This window comes from Dasypus novemcinctus, chromosome 20 (genome assembly GCF_030445035.2).
Source record: "Dasypus novemcinctus isolate mDasNov1 chromosome 20, mDasNov1.1.hap2, whole genome shotgun sequence".
NCBI lineage: Eukaryota > Metazoa > Chordata > Mammalia > Cingulata > Dasypodidae > Dasypus > Dasypus novemcinctus.
The window spans coordinates 19,942,801-19,964,356 of NC_080692.1; the positions used below are offsets into that span (position 1 = coordinate 19,942,801).

The following is a 21,556-nucleotide window of genomic DNA, read 5'->3' on the forward strand; positions in this document are numbered from 1 at the left end:
GGGTGGCTCTCCTTATGGGGCGGACTCCTTGCACATGGGGCTCCCCTACGCGGGGAACACCCTGCGTGACACCACACTCCTTGCGCGCATCAGCACCGCGTGTGGGCCAGCTCCTCACGGGTCAAGGAGGCCCGGGGGTTTGAACCGCAGACCTCCCATGTGGTAGGTGGACGCCCTATCCATTGGGCCAAGCCCGCTTCCCCAAGACAATGTTCTTGATAGCTGATTTTTGCTAAGAGGATTTTCTAAATTCCTTTATTTTCCCTTTGCATTATTATCCTAGAATTCCACATAAGGCAGATCCCAACCAAACAGGAAAAGAATACAAAACCCATCTCTTCAAATTCTGGGTTGTGGGAATACAAGCAGAGGACAAGAAAAGTATTCAGACCTGTGTCTCAATTTCTTCCCTCTGAGCCAAAATCATTAATATTTATAAGAGCATGAACTCCGAATCCAGATCGCCTGGGTTCAAACTCTCTTCAACCTTGGGCGATTACTTAACCTCTTTGGGCTTCTGCTTCCTCATCTGTAAAATCGGGTTTATGAGGATTCTTAGGAGGATGAAATAAGGGAGTTGCCTTCAAGCGCCGAGAGCCGGCTGGGGTGTTACGGGGGCTGGGGCTGGGCAGTCCTGGCAGATTTTTGAAGGAGTGCTGAGAACAGCGGGAGCTCTGTATCTCACTCCCAGTGTGGGGCCGGAAGGAGATCTCCGCCACCTGGAGCAGTCCCGTAGAGGCCGGAAGTGGGGCTGAGCGTGCCCTTTTCTAGCGACCGTCCTGTGTGTGAGGGGGAGCAGGGATATTAGCCGTGTCCGTGAGGGGGCTTTCCAGAGGGGGATCATCTAGAGGTGAGTCACAGCCCGGGCTCAGGACGGGCCACACCGCGCCCAGAGCGGGGAGAGGGCGGCGTCAACAACGGAACCGCTGGGCCCTGGAGAGCGAAATGGACGCGCCGTCGCCCGCAGGAGGCCTCGGGCAGGACCAGTGCCTCCTCCGCAGCCACCATCCAGGGGCGAGCCCTGCTCTGCAGCGCAGCTCACAGCTGAAATGTGCAAGGTGCATCCAGGGCCGTCCGTGACCTCCCCCCGAGCATTATGTGAGCCACGCCCCTTCCCCCGACACTGTCTTGGGAGGGTGAGGTAGAAATCTGGAGGACAGAGCCTTCTGCCCTTTCTAAGCTCGATCGAGTGTTTCCCACTTAAATTATGAGACTGGACCGCGACAGTATAGTCCTGGTCCCGTTGTCCACCCCGCCCCCCCCCCCCCCACACACACACCACTGCCACTGTCCAGCAGGATGGGGACTTGTGAGGACATTAGATCATTTAATAGAAGTAAATTCCTCCCTCCCCCTCCTTTCTTTTCCTTCTTCTCCCTGCCCCCCCCCCCCCACGGGGTGGTGAGAGTAAATCTGTAACTGGGCTCTTCTTTGTTCCCCACCTCTTTTTTTTTTTTAAAGATTTATTTATTTATTTAATTCCCCACCCTCCCCTGGTTGTCTGTTCTCGGTGTCTATTTGCTGCGTCTTGTTTCTTTGTCCGCCTCTGTTGTCGTCAGCGGCAGGGGAAGTGTGGGCGGCGCCATTCCTGGGCAGGCTGCTCCCTCCTTCGCGCTGGGCGGCTTTCCTCACGGGCGCACTCCTTGCGCGTGGGGGAGCGCGGGGGACACCCTTGCGTGGCACGGCGCTCCTTGCGCGCATCAGCACTGCGCATGGCCAGCTCCACACGGGTCAAGGAGGCCCGGGGTTTGAACCGCGGACCTCCCATATGGTAGACGGACGCCCTAACCACTGGGCCAAAGTCCGTTTCCCTGTTCCCCACCTCTTAAAACTCTAACCTGGATTACTCCCCATCAACGCCCCCCTCCCCCCAGGCACTCTCAGACACACCCACATACACACAGGCTTGCGTCTAAAACTAGATTCAAGGACAAGCCAGAAGACTTTGAGACACTAAGGTAAACAAGAAAAAGAAAACCTTTCCCAAAAAAGGCTCACTGCTGGTAGGTTTATTTTAAACATAGGGAAAATGTGGCTAAGTTGCATTAACAGGATTCAAAGGTGCAACTTTTTCCTGCACTGTTCCTGGCTAATCAAGGGAGAAGTTGAGGCTATCAACCAACCTGTCAACAAATATTTATTGTTTATTCACTTTATTTAATAAGGCTTAGGTTTTGGAACCTATTGGGGAAACTACGATTTTGTTTTGTTCTTTTAACTTTCAGGGATAAAGGAAAACAAGAGAAAGAACACAGACGCTCCCTAAACCTGGGTCCTAGGAATGTGCTGGAGAACTGGGAACCCAACCGAGCAGCTCGACTGTAACCTCAGGCTGTTTTTCAATTTCCCTGATAAATACGCAGGGCTTTTTTGCAGGCTCCCAGCCGCCTGAATGACCGCAGATGGCTCCACAGGGACTGGAGAGACACTGGACCCAGGGGAGGAAAAGAGGTTGTCACAACCAACTCAAAAGGCCACCTCTCATCGCACCACATGCCACCCCCTGGAGTGCACACATGTGCGCGCAAGCAGGCTTGCACGCAGAGCGGGTGTCTGCTTCCCCTAGGGCCCCAGGCCAAGACGGGCATCCCACATCAGATGGATGAATAGCAGGTCTGTCCTGCCAGCTGTGTGCTCTCTCCCACCCAAAGAAAGCGCGGAGGCTCAGACGGCAAAGCCTGGCGTAGCCCACACAGTCTGCTCCCAGCACCCGGGGCGTGTGGAGGGATTCGAGGGCAGCAGGATGGAATCAGAGGGAGAAATCGTCGACCTCCAAGTAAGTTCTTTCTGGAGAACGGAGGGGGAAACGGACCCAAGAGGAAGCTGGAGGAAGCAAGGATTAGTACTTGAGTGCCTGGATATTCTCTCTCCTCTCCCCTTACTCTTCTTCTCATTCCCCTTTCTCCCTCCCCAGCCTTGCCCAGATTATGGTTTTTCACTCCCTTTCTCTGTTTCCCTGTCTGCTTCTTTGCTTGTTTCGAAATCTGTGAGAAATGGATCATTTTAATCCCTCTTGGCCTCTGCTTCCTCTTGTCAAAGAGCTAATTAGATCGGCGTTACCAGAAGATGATTTCTCATTCTGCACAATTGCCCTTCTCCAAACCCCAGGATAGTAGAGACTTATTTGACAGGGGCTGGGCAGGCTGCTGGAGCCAAGGAAAGATAGGAATTTTGGAGTTAGCATGAGAGGCAGCTAGCCAACTTTGCATTTCACAGGTTGGAAAAACTAGAGCCATTCCGTGGCTTTTTTCACAGAGCTTCTGCGGTGTAGGACAGAGAGTATCTCATTCGGACATTCCAGGGAAAGGAAATTAGTACGTTCTACTAGGAAGAGGCCTGGGATGGGCTTGGAAGGCATCGGACTGTTCTCTCTCGGGCTTCAATTCACTCCTGTAGGGAAGAGAATGGAATGTGATGACACTGGAATTGACTAGGCTAGATTAGACCCTTTATAGCGACCCCAGAAGTTATGTGCTAAATTTTCATAGAGTTGGACAATTTAGAGTGGAAAAGACTTTTGGTCCTGTTCTTCAAACAAAATCTTAAAATAGCAACATTATACCTCAGAGAGGAGGTGCCTTAGTTGAAGCAGAGTGTGTGTAAGTGTGTGTGTTTGTGTGTGTGTTCGCTGGGCAGGGTGTTGGGAGCCTGGCAGAGCCCCCACCCTTGGCCCCTCACCCCCGGCCACTGCCTAAGACACCACCAGGGAACCCCTTAGATTACTTTGATACCTGCGTCGAAACCATTGACCTTGTACCGCTGCATACCCAGTGTCGTTTTCCTTGATGCTCATCCAGCCCCAAATGTGGTCCCACCACCGGACTTGCTGATCCTCTGCCTGGGATACTGTTTCCCTGACTTTTCACTTGGCTGGCTCCTGCAGGTCATTCAGCTCAAATGTTACTCCTTCAAGGAGCCCTGCCCACCCCCCAGACTGTCTTGACCGTGTTGCTCTTCTTCCATAGCACTGCTCACTATTGGAAGTGGCATTGTCTGTCTATTGTGTCTCTCTCCCCAGAACATTAATTCCATTAGAGCAGGATCTCTCTGTTTTATTCATGGCAGTATGCCAAGTCCCCACAGCAGTACTTGGTACCCAGTAAGCACTCTGAAAATATTTGTTGAATGAATGAGTTAAAGAAACCACAAGTTAGAAGGGATTGGTAATAGGTCACTCACCCTGTCTTTTTTTTTTTTTTAAGATTTCTTTTTATTTATTTCTCTCCCCTTCCCCGCCTCAGTTGTCTGCTCTCTGTGTCCAATCGCTGTGTGTTCTTCTGTGACTGCTTCTTTTCTTACCAGCGGCACCGGGAATCTGTGTCTTTTTGTTGCGTCATCTTGCTGCGTCAGCTCTCTGTGTGTGCGGCCACCACTCCTGGGCAGGTTGAACTTCCTTTCATGCCAGGCAGTTCTCCTTACGGGGCGCACTCCTTGAGCATGGGGCTTCCCTACTCGGGGGCACTCTTTGTGCGCATCAGCACTGTGCACGGGCCAGCTCCACACAGGTCAGGAGGCCCTGGGTTTGAACTGTGGACCTCCTACGTGGTAGGCGGATGTTCTAACCTTTGAGCCAAGTCAGCTTCCCACTTGCCCAGTCTTGATGTCAGGACTCCAACAGGGGATTCTGCCCCTGAACTGCCTTCTCTTTTTACATCACCCCATTCTGGACTCCTTTAGATCCTTAGTTGCTATGGAAACAATATTGCTCTTTTTCAGTCTTGGAAGAACAAGTTTCTCAGTTAAATAGTCCTGAGTTACAGGCTAAGGATTTTGTGTTTGACAGAATGTTCAGAAGAAAAGAAGTAGGTGGGACAAAGGAGGGGAAGTGATTGGCCAGCCCTTGATAAATGTCTCTATCTCTAGCAGATAACTAAAGAGTAAGGGTATCTTTCTCTTTTTCATTAGAACTATTCTCTCATCTACTGTTTTATTCTGGTATCTTCTACACCACTTTCATTTGCTCATTACTCATTTGGTTAAATCTCAGTTTCCACAACTTTTAGCCCAAACCTCTGGCTCAAAGTAGATCTTGGATGCTCTCTGAAAACTGAGTAACTGTTATCTAGGCTAGCTCTGGTTAAAGACAAGTGGCAGAGCTGTGAATGTGGCTAAAGCAGTTGAGTGCCTGCTTTCCACATGGGAGCTCCTGGGTTAGGTTACTGGTGCCTCCTAAAAAACAAATACAAAAAACAACAAGCAAACAAATGAAAATACCAACTCAGGGGAGCTGATGTGGCTCAGTGGTTGCGTGCCGCCTTCCTGTATATGAGGTACTGGGTTCAATCTCCAGCCCTGGTACCTGATAAAAAATTTTTTAAAAAGACAGGTGGCGGTGTCTGTCCCCCAGAGGCATGATTTTACCTTCATCTCATATGGTTGCTGCTACATGAAATCCACAGGAAGATATATATGCCCTCATATATTATGTACTGAATAAATATTAATTCCTCCTCCCCTTTTATTTTATTGTTTCCCAAGGGTGGGAAAGATTTATTGACTATAGCTATGTCATTTCATCTATTTATTCAACTAATATTTACTGATAAATGACTATATATTTCACTCTTTGCTTACTAGGTATAGAATAGTTATATCAGTTCAAGAAAGGGAACTCTGAGGTTATTATAGTGAGTTGAATTTCTGCATGAGACAAATAACTTTACTCGGTTTTATAGCCCCAAGACTAATTCTTAAGCTTGTAAATGTGTTATTCATCACAGGAAGGACAGGTAGAATATATGTGAACGATTTATTTACAGCCCAAGTCCAAATAATGATGGAACAGTAATTTTAGTAAGCCAGGGCACTTTTCTGTACCATACAAGTATTGTTCTTCCTGTTAAAATACTGAACTTGGAGACATCTATATTAAGTGCATAGATTAAGTCCTATTGATCACTCACCCATCACCAAAACAAAACAAAGAAAGAAAAAGATTTGAGGTTTGGCACTGTACTAGGCACTGAATAAATAGAGTCCCTGACCTCAAGAAGCTTATGGTTAAGTGGAATAAATATACACAATTAACTATAATATAGGGAAACTGCTCTGTTAAAACAGTGTTTCTCAAAAATGTGGTACAGTTACCTTCCATGGGTTGTAAAGGTACTACCAACGACTGACAACTTTTAAAAAATAATTTCATATTTTATGTATATACTTTATATAATTTTTAATCACTTTAATGTGTATCAGGAAAAAGCATAACTAATCTATCAAGCCTGTGATTTCAGAAAGGTTATTGCTTAGGATGCGGTAAAAGTAAGATAGAGAGCTTTTATGCAAGTAGAGGAACTAAGACTTATACATAATGAATGCAAATTCAAGGTAGAAATGAGTAGAACAAAGAAGAGACAGACAGAATGCTATGGGGGAAGTGGATGTGGCTCAAGTGATTGGGCTTTCGCCTACTACATGGGAGGTGCTGGGATCAGCTTCTAGTGCCTCCTGGAGAAGGTGAGCTGGCATGGTGGGGCAGGTGCAGCAAGCTGATGCAACAAGATGATACAACAAAAGAGACACAAAGATGAAAGATGAGAGACACAACAAACTAGCTAGCTGATGTGGCTCAAGTGATTGAGTGCCTCTCTTCCACATGGGAGGTCCTGGGTTCGGTTCCTGGTGTATCCTAAAGAGAACTCACAGCAAATGGACACAAAAAACAGACAGTGATAGCAAACAATGAGGGGGAGATAAATAAATACAATAAATCTTTAAAAAAAAAAAAAGAATGCTATGGGAGTAGAGGTAAAAATTACTTATGAATAGGAGAAGGGCTATGAGTAATTCCAGAAAACAATTTGGCTATATGTATCAAGAGTCTTAAAAATAACACAGTATTCCCACCTCTAGAATCAGGTTAAGAAAATAATCGGCGAAATCTTCAGATATGCAAAGATGTTCGTGAATTATTATTTATAGCAAAAATAGAGTGTCCAGTAATGAAGGAATTGTTAAATAAAGTTTGAAATATCTGTGAATGGATATCAAGGAATACTTTTTTTTTCACTTTTTAATATTTTGGAAAAGTATTTAAAGAAATTTCTAAAACATTATAAAGTTAAAAATGTAGGAGATAGAACTGTATCAACATTTTATTTAAATTTCCTTTAAATATTATATAGAATAAATAGGTATAGGAAAATTATTGGCAGGAAATACACCAAATTGTTAATACTGATTATTTTGGGATTATGACCTTTGGCTTGATTTATTTTCTTCCTTTACTTTTCTCTTTACTTTTTGTTTCCTTTATACATTTCATACAAAGTCATGCATTATATTTAGAATAGGGGGAAAAAACCGTATAATTTTAAAAAGACAATTAGATAAGTAGGTGTGCCTATATGTAAATGACTAGATTTCTCAATATGGTCCTTAGCATGTATGTGTGTGTGTGTATGTACACATACATGTGTATTTGATAAATAGCTAATCTTTGTGTAAGTAGCACTCCTTTTGAGAGGCTGTCCCACTTTTTAAAAAAACTTTACAGGGAAGTGGATGTGGCTCAACTGATAGAGCGTCCACCTACCATATAGGAGGTCCAGGGTTCAAACCCAGGGCCTCCTGGCCCATGTGGTGAGCTGGCCCATGTGCAGTGCTGCTGCGTGCAAGGAGTGCCGTGCCACACAGGGGTGTCCCTGACGTAGGGGAGCCTCACGCTTAAGGAGTGTGCCCCACAAGGAGAGCCGCCCGTGCAAAGAAAGCACAGCCTGCCCAGGAGTGGTGCCACACACAGAAAGCTAACGCAGCAAGATGATGCAACAAAAAGAGACACAGATTCCCGGTGTCACTGAGAATGCAAGTGGACACAGAGGAATGCACAGTGAATAGACACAAGAGAGCAGACAGTGGGGAGGTGGAGAAGGGAGAGAAATAAATAAATTTAAAAAAATAAAAATAAAAATAAATCTTTAAAAAAATAAAAAATAAAAAACCTTTACATAGTATCACAACTCTTGTTTTTCATTTCTGAGTATGCTCCAAGAACAGACTTTAGAAATGTGATATTCAAGGGCAAACCTACAAACAACTGAGTGCCCCTTCAGAGGGATGATACCAGACACGAATAGGAGGGTATTAGGTTGTGTCATCCCTGATCAGATTAGATCTTTTACCTGACAACCTCAGTGACATGTTTTGTTACCACCTAAAGAAAATGTAAAAATTACTTGTAATAGATATATGGTAGCTGATAGATAGATGATATAGCTATATATATATAGAGAGAGAGAGGTTAGATGATAGATTGATCGATCAATAGATGGATGATAGACAAACTAAGGATTTGGGGTGACTCCTTGGAGGAGACAGTTATTGAGTGAGCTTTGAAGGATGAATAGGATTTTTATTGGTAAAGGTATTCTAGTGGGGAGAACTTTGTAAACAGGCTGAAGGCAGGAAAATAACTTATTTGGGGAAGGGTGAATAGTCCAATTTGTCTATACTATGAGCTGATTGGAGGAGAAACAGTGGGAAGTAAGATTATAAAATAGGCTGGAGCCCAATCATGATGGACCTTGAGGGCCAAGTAATCTCTTCGGGGATGAACTGACAGATCACTCTGGTAGTTGATATTCTTTGCTTTGCAGAAGCACCTGAGCTCTCAGGTAGAGGCCCTGGAAAGGGGTGGGCAGAGGAAACAAAACAAAACGAAATGTACCTGTGCGCTAGAGGATCTCACTCCCTTCCCTGAGCTGGACTTCCAGACAGGACCTGGGGCGGTGGGGGTTGATTAGACTTGTGACCAAAGCCCTTGGTTTATAGTAGAGACAAGTGAGGTCCAGAGACGTGTGAGCCTTACTTGGACATTAGTCTCCTTACAGATGTTATGTCCAGTGTTAGCCAGGATATTGGGCAGAGTATCCAATGGTCAGCAAACTACTCAATCAGCACCGTATTTGTTAATTAATTTATATTCAGTTTTCCATATTCGGTGCAAGGGTTTTCAAATACATAAGGCAATCTCATCCTCCCAACTACCCAGAGGTCATTAGTAACACATTTAATGGACCTCAGAGATATCAAGTACAAGATCAGAGAGCAAGAAAGTTGCAGGGTTAAACAAAAGCTAGGTTTTTTTTTTGCTCTACTATAGCTCAGTGGTTTTCAAATGTGGTCCCTGGAGCTGCAACATCTCTATCACCTGGGAACTTGTTAGAAATGAAATCTCAGTCCCAGCTCCAGATCTACTGATTCAGAAGCCCTGGGGATGGGGATCAGCCATCTGTATTTTTAACAAGCCTCCGGGTGATTCTGATGCACATTACCGTTTCATAACCACTGCTCAGGTATGTGACTGATTGAATATTTGGGTCAGGGGGATATGAAGGCTCCAAGACTGGCCCTCTTTCCCTCGGGTGGACCTAGACAAGCCAAGGCTATGCACTAGACCTGGAGCTGGGCAGGGCTGCTGGCAAAGCACAGGGCCCAGCCTGGAGTGGACGCCCGGCGGAGGAACTGCGAGCCACTTTCTGAGAGCACGGAGGATCTACACCTCACACGTCCAAACCTCTCCTTTCAATTCGGGGCACCACCGCACCATCACTGCTACTACTTGCCTGCTACATACTTGTGGGGATTTGCACCCACTCTGATGAGAGATGGTTGGAGATTACTCCAGCCTGGGAAAGAGGTATGTTTGACAGGCCTACTCTGCTAAGGAGGTTAAGCATAATGAGGGGCCCAGGTGAAGATGGATGTCGCTCTCCTGTCACCCAGTCCTGCCTCTCATGGGAGGGAGAGCAACTGCAGCCATGAAGGGGACTTTCCAGAGCTGCCAGACACAGAGGCCAGGGGAGGAACACCGTGGAGGAAAAAGAGCAGAGGGGCCTAGGATCCCTTGGCAGTTTTCCCAGGACCGTGGGGCAAACTTGGGCACTGTGGTAGGGAGGGCAGGGGCTGTGCTGAAACCTCAGACAGGTGGGCGAGGCGGCATCCTGCCGTCTGGAGCGTCGCCTCCCTGCCTCTGCAAAAGAGCTGTCATTGCCCTGGAACGGTGAACCTCCTAGCTGGAAGTTCACCAGCCTCCTCGCCAAGAGAATGGAAAACCCCGTGGCCTCTCCAGAGGTGAACTCCCTGTTTCCACAGCCCCTATCCAGGGAACCGGCTTTGTTTACCCCAGGGGGCGGGGGTCAGGCTTTGGTCTTTTTGTTTTTGTGTGCTTGCCTTGTGCCCTGGGCACAGAGTCCAGGGACCAATCCTCTGCTCGGATACACATTTTCCATCCTAATCTGTACCCAGGCAGGCTGGTCTCACTCGCAGAGCCAGGACCTTTCCCTCTGGTCGCAGTTTCCTAGAAATGGGGCCGCCCAGCAGTGTTGTGATTCAAACGAGGCCCAGGGGACCTGGGGCAGGGTGGAGTTGGTAAGTGTTGGAATTTAATACTCATCTACACCCCTGTGGGTTGAAGACCTGCTATCTCCTAAAGCCCATGACTTGTTCTGGTTGCCCTCACAGACCCGCTGCGATTGCTCCAGGCAATGGCAGCCCGGGGCCTTTCTGGCCTCACCAGGCCTGGAGCTGTAGAACTCTCTGCTTTCAGGCCTTTGTGAAGCTGAGATTTCTCTTCTTCACCGTAGGAGAAAAATGTGCCTGGGGGTAGTTTGAAGAGGAGGTGGTGGTGGTGGGGGATGGAAGGGAGCAATGGGTAGAGAAGCTTTCTGCTCAGTACAGTTTCCACTAGTATCCCCCACCCCAAGAGTTCAGTACTGCCTGTGCTGTCTCCAGATTACTTTCTGCAGTAATAATGGCCGGCAGGGGGCTGTAACTATGAGATTGTGAGATGAGAGAGTAAGCAGAGGGAGAAGGAGAGAGAAGAGCCCTGCTATTTTGTTTTCCACTCTCCATGTGATCAGTATTTTTCCTCCTCCCATAAGAAGTCAACTTTCCTCCCCCACCATCCTGATGTGACCTACTTATCTATGCTCTTTGAAGGGAGGTGCCCTGGAAGGAGTCCCAGGCTGGGGCGGTTCTGTCTGCCTTTCAAAGACATCAGTTCTTGAGTACGGGAAATCCAGAAGCATTAAGACTGGGGACAAGGTGGGGGAGAAATTGGGTGGGGAAGAAGGGTGGTGAGTGGAGTGGAAGGTGAGTGGAGTGGGTGGTAAGTGGAGTTGGGAGGTGATGGAGTGGGAGGAGAGTCTTCAGTGGCGGACCCTGGGCTATGCCTGAGCAAACCATGGCAAAGGGAAATCAGTTTTGATTCATCAAAGAGAGCTGGTAGCTGCAGATGCCCACTGCTAGAGGGAGGGCACAACAGAAGTGAAAAGAAAATAAATTCCAGGCCTGGCAGATTTCCCACTCTCTGTCCTTAGTTCCCTGGGCTGAGTTCCCTATCTCTGAACCCCTGTTTCCTTATCTACCAAAAAGGGATAATAACTTCTACCCCAGAAGACTGATGGACAGATTAAGTTCTTTACCCCACCCTCTGTTTCTTCCTAAAGAAAACTTGACTAGGTCTCAGAACAACTGCAGATATATGATATCACTATCCTTTATTTTTAAGTACCTATTCTGGGGAAGGCATGTTTTATGCCCATTTTACCCATCAGGAACCTGAGGCCCAGAGAAGTTAAAGCATTTGTGCAAAGTGACACAGCTGCAAGTAGCAGAACTGGGGTCCACATCCACATCAGTCTGACTCAAAGCTTGTACTCTTAATACCTCCCTTAGACTGTAGCATCATCGGCCTCTTTCAGAAAGGATTTGGCAAAACTGTTGTCCCCAGATCTTTAGTAAATTTAGAATGCTGAGTCAGATTGGGGCCAGAGGAATCAAAGAATAATTGGGTTGTATAATGCTATGTTTTAGGCTAATCTTGGCACTGAGGAGCGACTGCCTAGCAGTCTTGAAGACTGCACTGCCTATCTGCTCTCTGGCCGCTGGGCCTCCAGTCTGGCTTCCCTCCAATCCATTCTCCACATTAAGCCACAGAGAGCATTTTCCTGCTTATATCAGTGCTTCCCAGCTGCCCTCAGGATTACCTCCAAACCCAGTGTGGCCAGGGCCTGGCCTGACCTTAGTGGGCCCTAGACTCTTTTACTATGGGAGGCCCGGCCCCATTTCGTGTCAAATGTATTAAAATGTACCCATATCACTCATGACAATTTTCATAGTGAAAAATTAAAAGAATTTTTAATGATCTGAATTTGGAAATTATTAATTTAAAATTTTCCGTTTTTAATTAGTACATTTTGGGGAACCTTTGGAAAGCTCAGTATTGTGCACATGCTGCCTAAGAGATGAAACAGTCCCATCACCCCTGTCCATCTCTCCTGTATGCCAGGCTTTTTAAACTGCTGTTTCCTCTGACTAGAACTTTGCTTCTCTTTCTACTTTACCCTGCCACATCATTCTTCACTCCATCATTCCCCTGCATCTTATTTATCTTGGCTTAAGTTTGTATATGCTTAATCTCTCAGTTTCTTCAGTCTGTAAAATGGGAATAATAGTGGTACCTACTTCATAGGGCTCCTGAGGATGAAATGAATTAATACTCCAAAGGCTTGCCATACGAGTATGGTCCATGTTTCAGAAGCATTGGCATCACTGGAGAACTTAGAAATGCAAAATCTCAGTCCCCATCAGAACTTTTAATAAGATCCAAGTGATTTGAGTGCACATTAAAGATTTTTTTTTTGAGGTGTACTTAGAACAGTGCCTGGCACAAGCCCTCAATGAACAATTTATGATAGCTATTATTGTTGTTTTCCTCATTATAAAAGGTCAGGTTTTTCAGTCATCTCCAGTTTCCCTTTTTAAACTTCCAAATTCTAGTCCAGTGGTTTTCAAACGGAGTTCCTGGGAACACTGGCATCCTGGGAGCTGGACTGTGGCATCTCAGCTAAATGATAAAGTTAACAGCCAAGAAAGACACAGTTCCTGCACTCAGATTCCTTCCAAGGGAGACAGATAAGGAAAGAAGCTATTGCAATAGGTGGTGTGATAAGGGCCACAAAAATAGGAAGTGGGGTACAGGAGCAACTGACCCAGGCTTGTGGGGTCAAGGAAGACTTCCTAAAGGAAGCGCTGTCTAATCTAACAAAGAGGAGTTGGTAACTCAAGAAAACTCCCAAAGGAGCAAAATAGTCTCCACTTGAGAATCCGCTTATATGCTGCCAAGATGTGAGAGGGGAGGCGGTCCTGGAAGAGAACTGGGAGAAGGATGGTAATTCCTTGGGGCTGATGGCAAAGAGTAGCTATGGAGAGGGGTAGCTCAAACTACAGGCCCCTTTTTGTGCATGAAACAACAAAAGATTGTGCCTCTTCCCCACCCACTATCCCCTGGAAAGGCCTTTAACTTGCTTTAGGGAGTATCTGTCTACTGCCCCTGCTGTTTGTTCACCAAGCAAACAAGGGAACTCATGGGATTCTTTTTTCCTTTTAGAAAGCACTGGGGATCAAACCCAGGACCTGGTACATGGGAAGCAGGCGCTCAACTACGTGAGCTACATCCACACCCCCATGGGGTTCTGAGTCTGAACACTATTTGGTGTCCTGTATGAAGCTGAGTCCTTTGAGGGGAAAAAAAAAGAAACCTTGGCTTCACTGCAAGTCAGGCCCTCAGCAGCATTAAAATTCTTAATCTCTCAGAGCCCTGTTTTCCTCCTCTCCAGGCCTAAAATGATACATTCCATACAAGATTCTTATGAAGATTAATCAGAGGACATTATGTAAAGTTCCAGGCACACACTTGGGCTGAATCAAGGGTTCTTCCTCTCCCTAGTTAGTTCGTGAACTGTGTCGAGGCTGAAACTGTCCATATTTCTTCTGAGTACTTACAAATACCATCCTTTCCCTCCCCAAACCTGGGCTGGGAGCTGAGCTAAGTTCCAACTGTGTGGAGTCTCCCAACAGCAGAGTCCGTGAGCGAGCTGGGAGGGAGGGCCAGTTAGGGTCACAGTGGGGTGGTTATGAAGCGAAGACAGAGCCCACAGACCTGGGCAGCCCTCAGCAGGCTTTGACGGGTGCTCCGAAAGCTCCGGGAGCACGTGAGCCACGGGCACTCTCCCTGTCTTGAAATGGTGCATTCACTGGCAAAGACCCTCGTGGAAACGTGAATATGCTTTTCCTAAGGAGGGACTCTGCCGGTAGAAGGGCGGCCTTCCCTCGGCCCCAGCCGGCCCCAGGCAGGGCGGCGAGCGCCGACCGGAAGAGGCCGCGCGCCATGGCCTCCGCTGATTGGCTGGAAAGGCGGAAGCGGCGCCGAGTGGAGAAGAGCCGGCCCACGCGCCCTGCCCCCCACCCCCACCGGCGGGCGCAGCGGGGGGGCCCGGGGCGGACTCGAGAGGGAACTCGGGAGCCCGGCGGGTGCGAGAGCAGCGAGGGCCCTAGACCTGCGAGTACAAGGTCGGCTGACTCAGAACAAATAGCGCCGGGGGAAACCGGCCTAAGGCCACACTTGCCCGCATCCGGCCTTGGGGCCTGCTGTGGATTGGCCTTGAGCGTTTGGTTACCAGCCTTTATCTCTTCCTTCCCCAGCTGAAAGCCCAGGGCAGCCCTCACCCTTTTCTAAAGCAAACCCCCCCTCCTGTCCGCACCCGGAGCCCAGCCCTCTAGCTCGGGTCTGTATTGGGGGGGTGGGGGCGCGGAGCGTGCTCTTCCTTCTCCGCCTCCAGCCCGCGGACGTGCTGACAGGGGTGGGTGGAGCCGGCCGGGGCTATTTCGGTTCCTTTTTCGCTGAAGAGTCCTCGGCTTCCTGCTGTGTTTCCCCTGGACTTCCTTGTGTTAATAATAATAGTTACCCCTTTCTCGGAGCACTGTGTATCCAGCAGGCATTTGACATACATCTTTTCAGATTGGGGCGTTTGGGGGTGGGATACTCCAGGTATCATTAACTCTAATTTACAGATGAGAAAACCTGAAGTTGAGAGAGGTTAACTTGCTCAAAGTTCCAGGTGGTAGGTAAGTGGCTTAGCTGGGATTCAAATCCTGGGCTGCCAGACTCCAACGCTAGGCTTTTTTCAGTCTGCCACGCTCACGCACGCCCTCTGGGTGAGGCCTCCGCGGGAGGATGCTGTGGAAGACTTGGCCACATTCTTCCCTAAAGCCCAATTGTCCTCAAGACACGTTTTCTGAGTCAGACTAGAAAATAACCTCGCTGTAATCTTTTTTGTTCCACGGACCCCTTTGCCAATAAGGTGAAAACCACGGACCCTTTATTATCTCACCTGCACCAACACATCCCCACAAGAGTAATGTTTTTTTTAAAATTTCAATTCAAATGAACCCCTTGTTAAGAACCCTCATTTAGAGTAATAACTGGAAAAGACAATTTCCCCCAGCGCCTTTTTCTCTAGCACAGGGATCTAATCAAAGCTAGTAATCTAGAATCCTTTCCTAATTTCCATGAGAAGCATCCTGGCTTGGGGCACATTCTTCCTCGCACCTTCTGTCCAGTTCCCCACTCCTTAACCCTGCTGGGGAAAAAAAAAAAACCCACAAGACTTTGACTCTGTTGAAAGCCTCTCAGATTACCCACTTGCAAATCAGGCATAGACATCATCAGCCTAGAAAAGCAGGAAAGTGAAGCATAAGGAGCAACTCTGTGCAGCTGCTTTAAAGCACGCAGGGTGCCTTAAGAAGGACAACAGGCTCCCGCATCTTATCCTACTTGTGCCCACAGAATGGAAGCATCTTCTGTCCCCAGAACAACTGCTTCCTAGTGAGAAGGTAAGTTTGTTTGAAAAAGTGCAAGTGACAGATAACCACAGAGCATTATGTGCATGGAAGGCAGGATTTTTGTGTTGATGAGTCATCAGTAAGGCAGTGGCTGGTTTTTATCATTTAAAATAGTACGAATAAATATGACTGCAGTCGCCTCATAAACATGATCACATAAGAGAAAAACCTGCAGACCACCCAAAGGACCCATTCCTTAAGATCCCTAGACAGAAAGTATGCAGTTTATGAAGATCACTTCCAGTCCCCATCTCTAATCTACAGCCCTCCATTCATCTAGTGCCTGCAGCTTTGGAACCATAGACAAGGGAGGGAAGGAAGATGTTTCTCCCTTTGCATATGAGTAACAATACAGAACAGGACAATTAAAAACTGGAGCGGATGTCACTCAAGTGGTTGAGCACCTGCTTCCCATGGACGAGGTCCAGGGTTCAATCCCCAGGACCTCTTAAAAAAAAGGAGAGCAGAAATAGATGGTACCAGGCACCTGGGATGAATTAATTACTAAAGTCGACCCCAGAAGGCCATGGAGGCATTGAAAGAGAGGTCTAACCAACCCACAGTGCTGTTCTTCCCCGGTGAATTATATTACTACTGCACTTGAACTTTTCTCAGGCCAGAAGCCCTGACATCTACCCTTTAAATAAAAAATTAAAAAAAAATTTTTTTAAAGCCCCAGTTTCTGCATTTGTATGTTACCCCCAAGTTTGGATACTTATGATTCTGAAATGCCCAAATATTTTCATTATGTGATGCCCATCCCCTCATTCTCAATGATGTGTTAAATCATCTGACTTACTGACTTACTGCTCAGCTTTCCGGCTTTATGAGATCATCACTGCCAGTTCCAAGTGCATTTGGCAGCCACAGAGCAAACATTCTATGTGTGAACTGGGGATACCTATCTCTGTGACCAAAGGTCTGGCAATTTTGAGGGATGCTGATTTAATCTGAAACAGTACAATACATGGTGCCAACTGCATCATGCTATCCAGGGACCCAGGTCTGGGGCATAATCTCCTAATTCATGTTCAGGTAGCCTCAATCTTGAGGAGCCTCTGGGCCTTGAGGAGCCAAGAATCAGAGCCTTAGAAACCTACCTGCCTCAAAAACTTATCAGGTTTACCCACTACTGTTAATCAGATAGGACTAATTACACTTGGACTCTTGTCAGCTGTGTCTGTCAAGCTCAGGTACTATTTGATATAATCCAGGATTGGAGCTAAAACCTGTCCTTGAGAGGCACTCACAGGGGAACTCTATGCATATCACATGACTAAATGCGGTCACCACAAATGGTAAGATCATGTTCTCTCAGTAACAACCCACACATAGTTTCCAGAAGGCATCAGTAGCTCCTTATAGCTACCTCAAACCTTCAAATCCATAGATGGAGCCATAGGTTAGGGTGGGGGAGTTTTTTTTCTTCTTCTTAGGTAATTCTCCAATGTTCTGAGTACTCTCATTGAGGCAAACACAAGGTGTAGAAGCCCAAAGAAAAGTGGTTAAGAACACAGACTCGAGCCAGCATGCCACCTGCTTGCTGTGCTGTCTGACCCCAGCTAAATTAATTAGCCTCACCCTGCTTCGTTTTCCTGATAGGGTGAGTGTTAGATGAGTTCGTTCATATAAAGCACTAAGGACAATGTCTGCCCCATACTAAGTTCTGTGTAAGTGTAGCTATTACTGTGGCAAGTCCTGTGCTGGCTGATTTACTGTGTTGTTTATTTAACATTAACAATTCCTTTTGAAAAGGAAAATACAGGAAATTACTGTTTCAGTATAGTAGTTGGCAGCAATTGTCTGTGACTAGGGGTATATGTGAGGAAGGAAATAGACATGTATGGACCAAGTACTAGTTATTTCTACTAGTCCCTTCTACACAAAGGATTTGATACTGTGTCTACTTGCTTTTTCCTTATTTTATATAAAATTAGGAATCTCTGCATGTGAGACTATGTAAACTGCCTCATTCCTTTGTAGTATCCCATAATATGGATATATAGTACATTTTTTACACATTATCATATATTTATTGTATGTCTAGTATATACTGTTTACTGGATGTGGGAGGCAAGCATCGGTGGCAAAAGCAGCACATAATGTGGCCGCCCAAGAACATTGTGGGTGAATTTAAGACTTATAGGAAATAATCATAGACTAATACAAGAAGGTATGTAATAAAGTATTACATTGAATTTAAAACTAAATGTCATGAATAGACAGACAGCTAGATGGATTGATAGATGAGTAGATAGAATAATATGGCAAAGGTGGCAAAATGGTAAAATTGGTGGATCTGGATATATGGGGGTAGGGTGGACAGGTTGGAGTTCTCCGTATGGGTTTTGTATTACTTTCTTAACTGTCCTGTAAGTTTGAAATTGTTTCAAATTTTTTAAAAAAATTTGTAATTAAAAGTTTAAGGAAAAACAAAATGAATCCTAAATGCTAATGCTAGTATAATGCTAGTATAATGCTGAGTGGTGGTTGAAAAGATCAAATTTAATAGGAGATAACAAATTATATATAAAGGAAGCCCTTGCTGGAATAAAGAGGATTTTTATCCTTTAACTCTTATAGCTTCACTGAAAAATTACTCAAGACAAGAAGGACAAGTCTCCACTCCCCTTAGCAAGCTGCAACACAGCAGCATGTGGGGCTGCCACTAGAGGTGGAATGTAGCAGGGCTGGGCGTTCTCCTGAAACTTGCTCAGCATGTGGGCAGCACCTGCCTTCTGAAGCAGTGCAGGACATAGTTCTCACCCCCATTTTCCGCAAAGGGCTCCCATTGGTCTTCACGAATCACAAGGGGTGCAGGTATCTCAAGGTCCAGTGACTCTGTTCAAAGAGCCTGAATGAGAACTCCCTTTTTTGGGGTCCTCAATCCTTTGTTTGGCCCCACGTCCTTGGAAGGGAAGAACTCACAGGGTTGTGAGAGCAGTTGCCCCACAGGGTCACACTGGGGACATTCTGTGCTTAGGTATTCATAAGCCTTTGCCAAGCACTAATCACACCCTAAGCCAGTAACACCTGGTTGCCACAGAGAATTAGGCTGTGTCAGAGCCCACACTTGACCTCCCTTCTGCAAGGCCCTGCCCGGCTACGTGTTAATATCTCAGTTGGGGTAAACCTTTTGACCCCATCTGTGACACTTCCATTTATACTGCCAAACATGTCTCTCCCTCCATACTGATGGGATAGTCAGTAATCAACCTATAGAAAAATATTTACTAGCACCTCCTATGTACTTAACTTTGTACAAAGCATGGTGTTGGGAAGCTGGGGTAGGGAGGGTTATAAGAAAAGTGAGACATGGCTGTGCCCTTGGGAGCTTACAACCTCCATACACAGGAGAACAATCCAACACAGTGAATCCTGAAGCAGTGCAGGGAGGCGCATAGCAGGGCCGGGAGAGAAGAGAAAGCCCGGCACAGGGGTCCCCATGGGAGGTGGTGAGGAGCGTCTAGTTTCGCCTTCCTGATAATTCCATGTCAGCTCCTTCTGATAACCCTGGGGAGTGACCTCCTGTGGCAAGTAGACCAATATTTTGCTCACAGATTCACAGGTCAGTGTTTTCCTGGACATTCAAGAACCAAAATGACTACTTAATTCCCCCCCCCTATATTAAGGAATTTCACACCTGCAGAAAAGTGGAAAGTCCAGCACAATGAATTCCCTTAAACTCATCACCCACGTACATCAAGTATGCCATCCTTACTGTCTCTAAATATACACATTTTTTTTTTCCATTTGAAAGTAAGTTGCAGGCATCATCCATAAATACTTCAACATGTATCTCCTGACAAGGGTTCTCTCCTACATAACCCCAATATCGTTATCACTCTCAAGAAACTTAATATTTACATATAGTCCGTATTAATTTTTTCCCCAAATGTTCACACAAGAATGTCCTTCATAGTGTTTTTTGTTATATTTAAAATTAAAATCTAATCAAGAAGCACTCATTGCATTTAGTTTGGTTGTCATGTCTCTTTTCATCTATAACAGTCTGCTACCCTCTTTTTTTAAAATGTTCCCTTCCATGAGCGTGGCATTTTTGAAGTTAATAGGTCAGTCTTCAATTTGCATGTATTCAGTCATTTCTTCATGATCAGATTCAAGTTAAGCTCTATTCCATGTTAAGAAAGGTATAGTTTCTTCCAACCTCCTTCCCATGCTTGTATCCAACCCATTAAAGAGAAGGAAAAGGAGAAAGAGGAGAAAAAAATCTTACAAATAAAGGAATTTAATGTTATAGTGTCCTGGATTTTCAAATGCAACATTCTGGAGGTATCCAATTTTCAGATCCACATTCAAAGTGTCAGGGTTGGACAAACATTTTTCTATCTTGAATCCACCCACTTACTATCTAAGACAACACCATCCTCTACATTTTCTCCCTGTATTACTAAACTTAGATGATCTAAAAATCTGTCTGCAGCAAACAAGTTTGCAAGTCATGTTGCTTGAAATTCCACATGATAGCAGTAGGACTGATTTCATGTATGTGTTAACCTTTAACTCATAAAAGAAGAAATGCAATCAATCAATATTTATTGAACACAATTAACGTGTTCAGTATTTTGTAAGCATTGTAACTTAAAATTTATGGTGGCTTAAAGTCTAGTTATGGAGGCAATAGTAATATATATGTCAAGGAATGACTTGATAATTACTTAGTGATGGGAGAGGTGAAAATAAATGGAAATAGTTGGCAAAATCTCCAAAGGTGGGGTCTTTTGGGATTGATAAAGGAGAATAAATTCAGATTCAGGGATGAAGGTGAAGAATAACTGGTTGTTACAAATGGTCAGGAGTGAGTAAGCATGCTGGGGACAGTGAGAATGCCAGTCCAGCTAAGTCAGTGGGTGTGTGTGGGAGAGTACAAGTGGATAGATAGAGCCAGACTAAATTATGGAGGATTTTAAAAGTAGACAGTAAGGAACCCTTGGCTTAAAGGTTCTTAAGTGATAGGATTTTTTTTTTTTAATGGGAAGTAGAGCACTGTTTTAGGGAGGTTATCCAACAGGGGACACTGAATAGATATTAGAGAAAAAGAATTGATTATGTTCTTGTAAAATTTCCATGGAAAGTAACATAGTAGATCTTTGTCCCAAGCACAATGCAAGACTGAAGTATATGTTACAACCCTTCTTATTGGAATCCACTGGCAGAAAGTGCACTGGATCTCCGATCCTGTGAGATCTTGCCCAAGTTCAACCCAGCCCACAACCTCTTTTCTAATAGCTTGAAATTTCCACACTTGTTTCTGGTTTGGATTAGCACTCTCCCAGCTTTCCTCACTGTGGTGCCATGTTTCCAAAGCTTCCAAGCTACAGGCATAACTATAATTTTAGTTTTCTCATTTTTCCAAAAGGTCAAGATTTCTAAAGTTATTAATGGGTCAACTGGAATTTTCTACATTGTTGATGGTGCATGAAGACTGGGGACCTTTGCAGTTGACTTTTATAGTCTTCCCCTGACTTCTCCCCCTACCTCTATCCTCCAAAATGCTAACCCTCATCAGTACCTAATACTTGCTCTTCATTCAGTGCTTTCCCACACAACTGAAAATTACCTGTGATTCACACAAGCTGTTCAGGCTGATCAGTCCCAGACAGGAATGTTGAGCCTTGCCAATTGACATTTTGAGGTCACAGGAAAGGAGAGAGCAAGCAGGAAATGTCTTGTGATCTAGAATCAGGGACAGTGCACTGACACCCCATGAAAAATCGGGAGTGCAGTACCGAGGAATGGCATGTGTGGAGCCATTAGGCTGATTGCCGCTGTGGTCAGAAGGCTGGATGCAGTTTCCCCTCCCTTCCCTGCCTGAACACTCCTCACGTTGGAATTTCTTCCAATGGCTACT

The 21,556-nt window shown here is 45.7% G+C and overlaps 1 protein-coding gene across 2 annotated transcripts in view; it reads left to right on the plus strand.

Annotated features, from left to right (window-relative positions):
• Positions 1 to 2,226: 2,226 nt before the first annotated feature.
• Positions 2,227 to 21,556, plus strand: part of NINJ2 (ninjurin 2) — a 108,334-nt gene continuing 89,004 nt past the window's right edge. The window contains exon 1 of one of the 2 annotated variants that reach the window (XM_023588526.3): positions 2,227 to 2,776. In XM_023588526.3, coding sequence (XP_023444294.2) covers positions 2,603 to 2,776 — 174 coding nt within the window. In that variant the 5' untranslated portion in view covers positions 2,227 to 2,602. Of the gene's footprint in view, positions 2,777 to 10,212; positions 10,369 to 21,556 lie in introns of those variants that run through there. The other variant, XM_058282560.2, reaches the window with a different exon arrangement.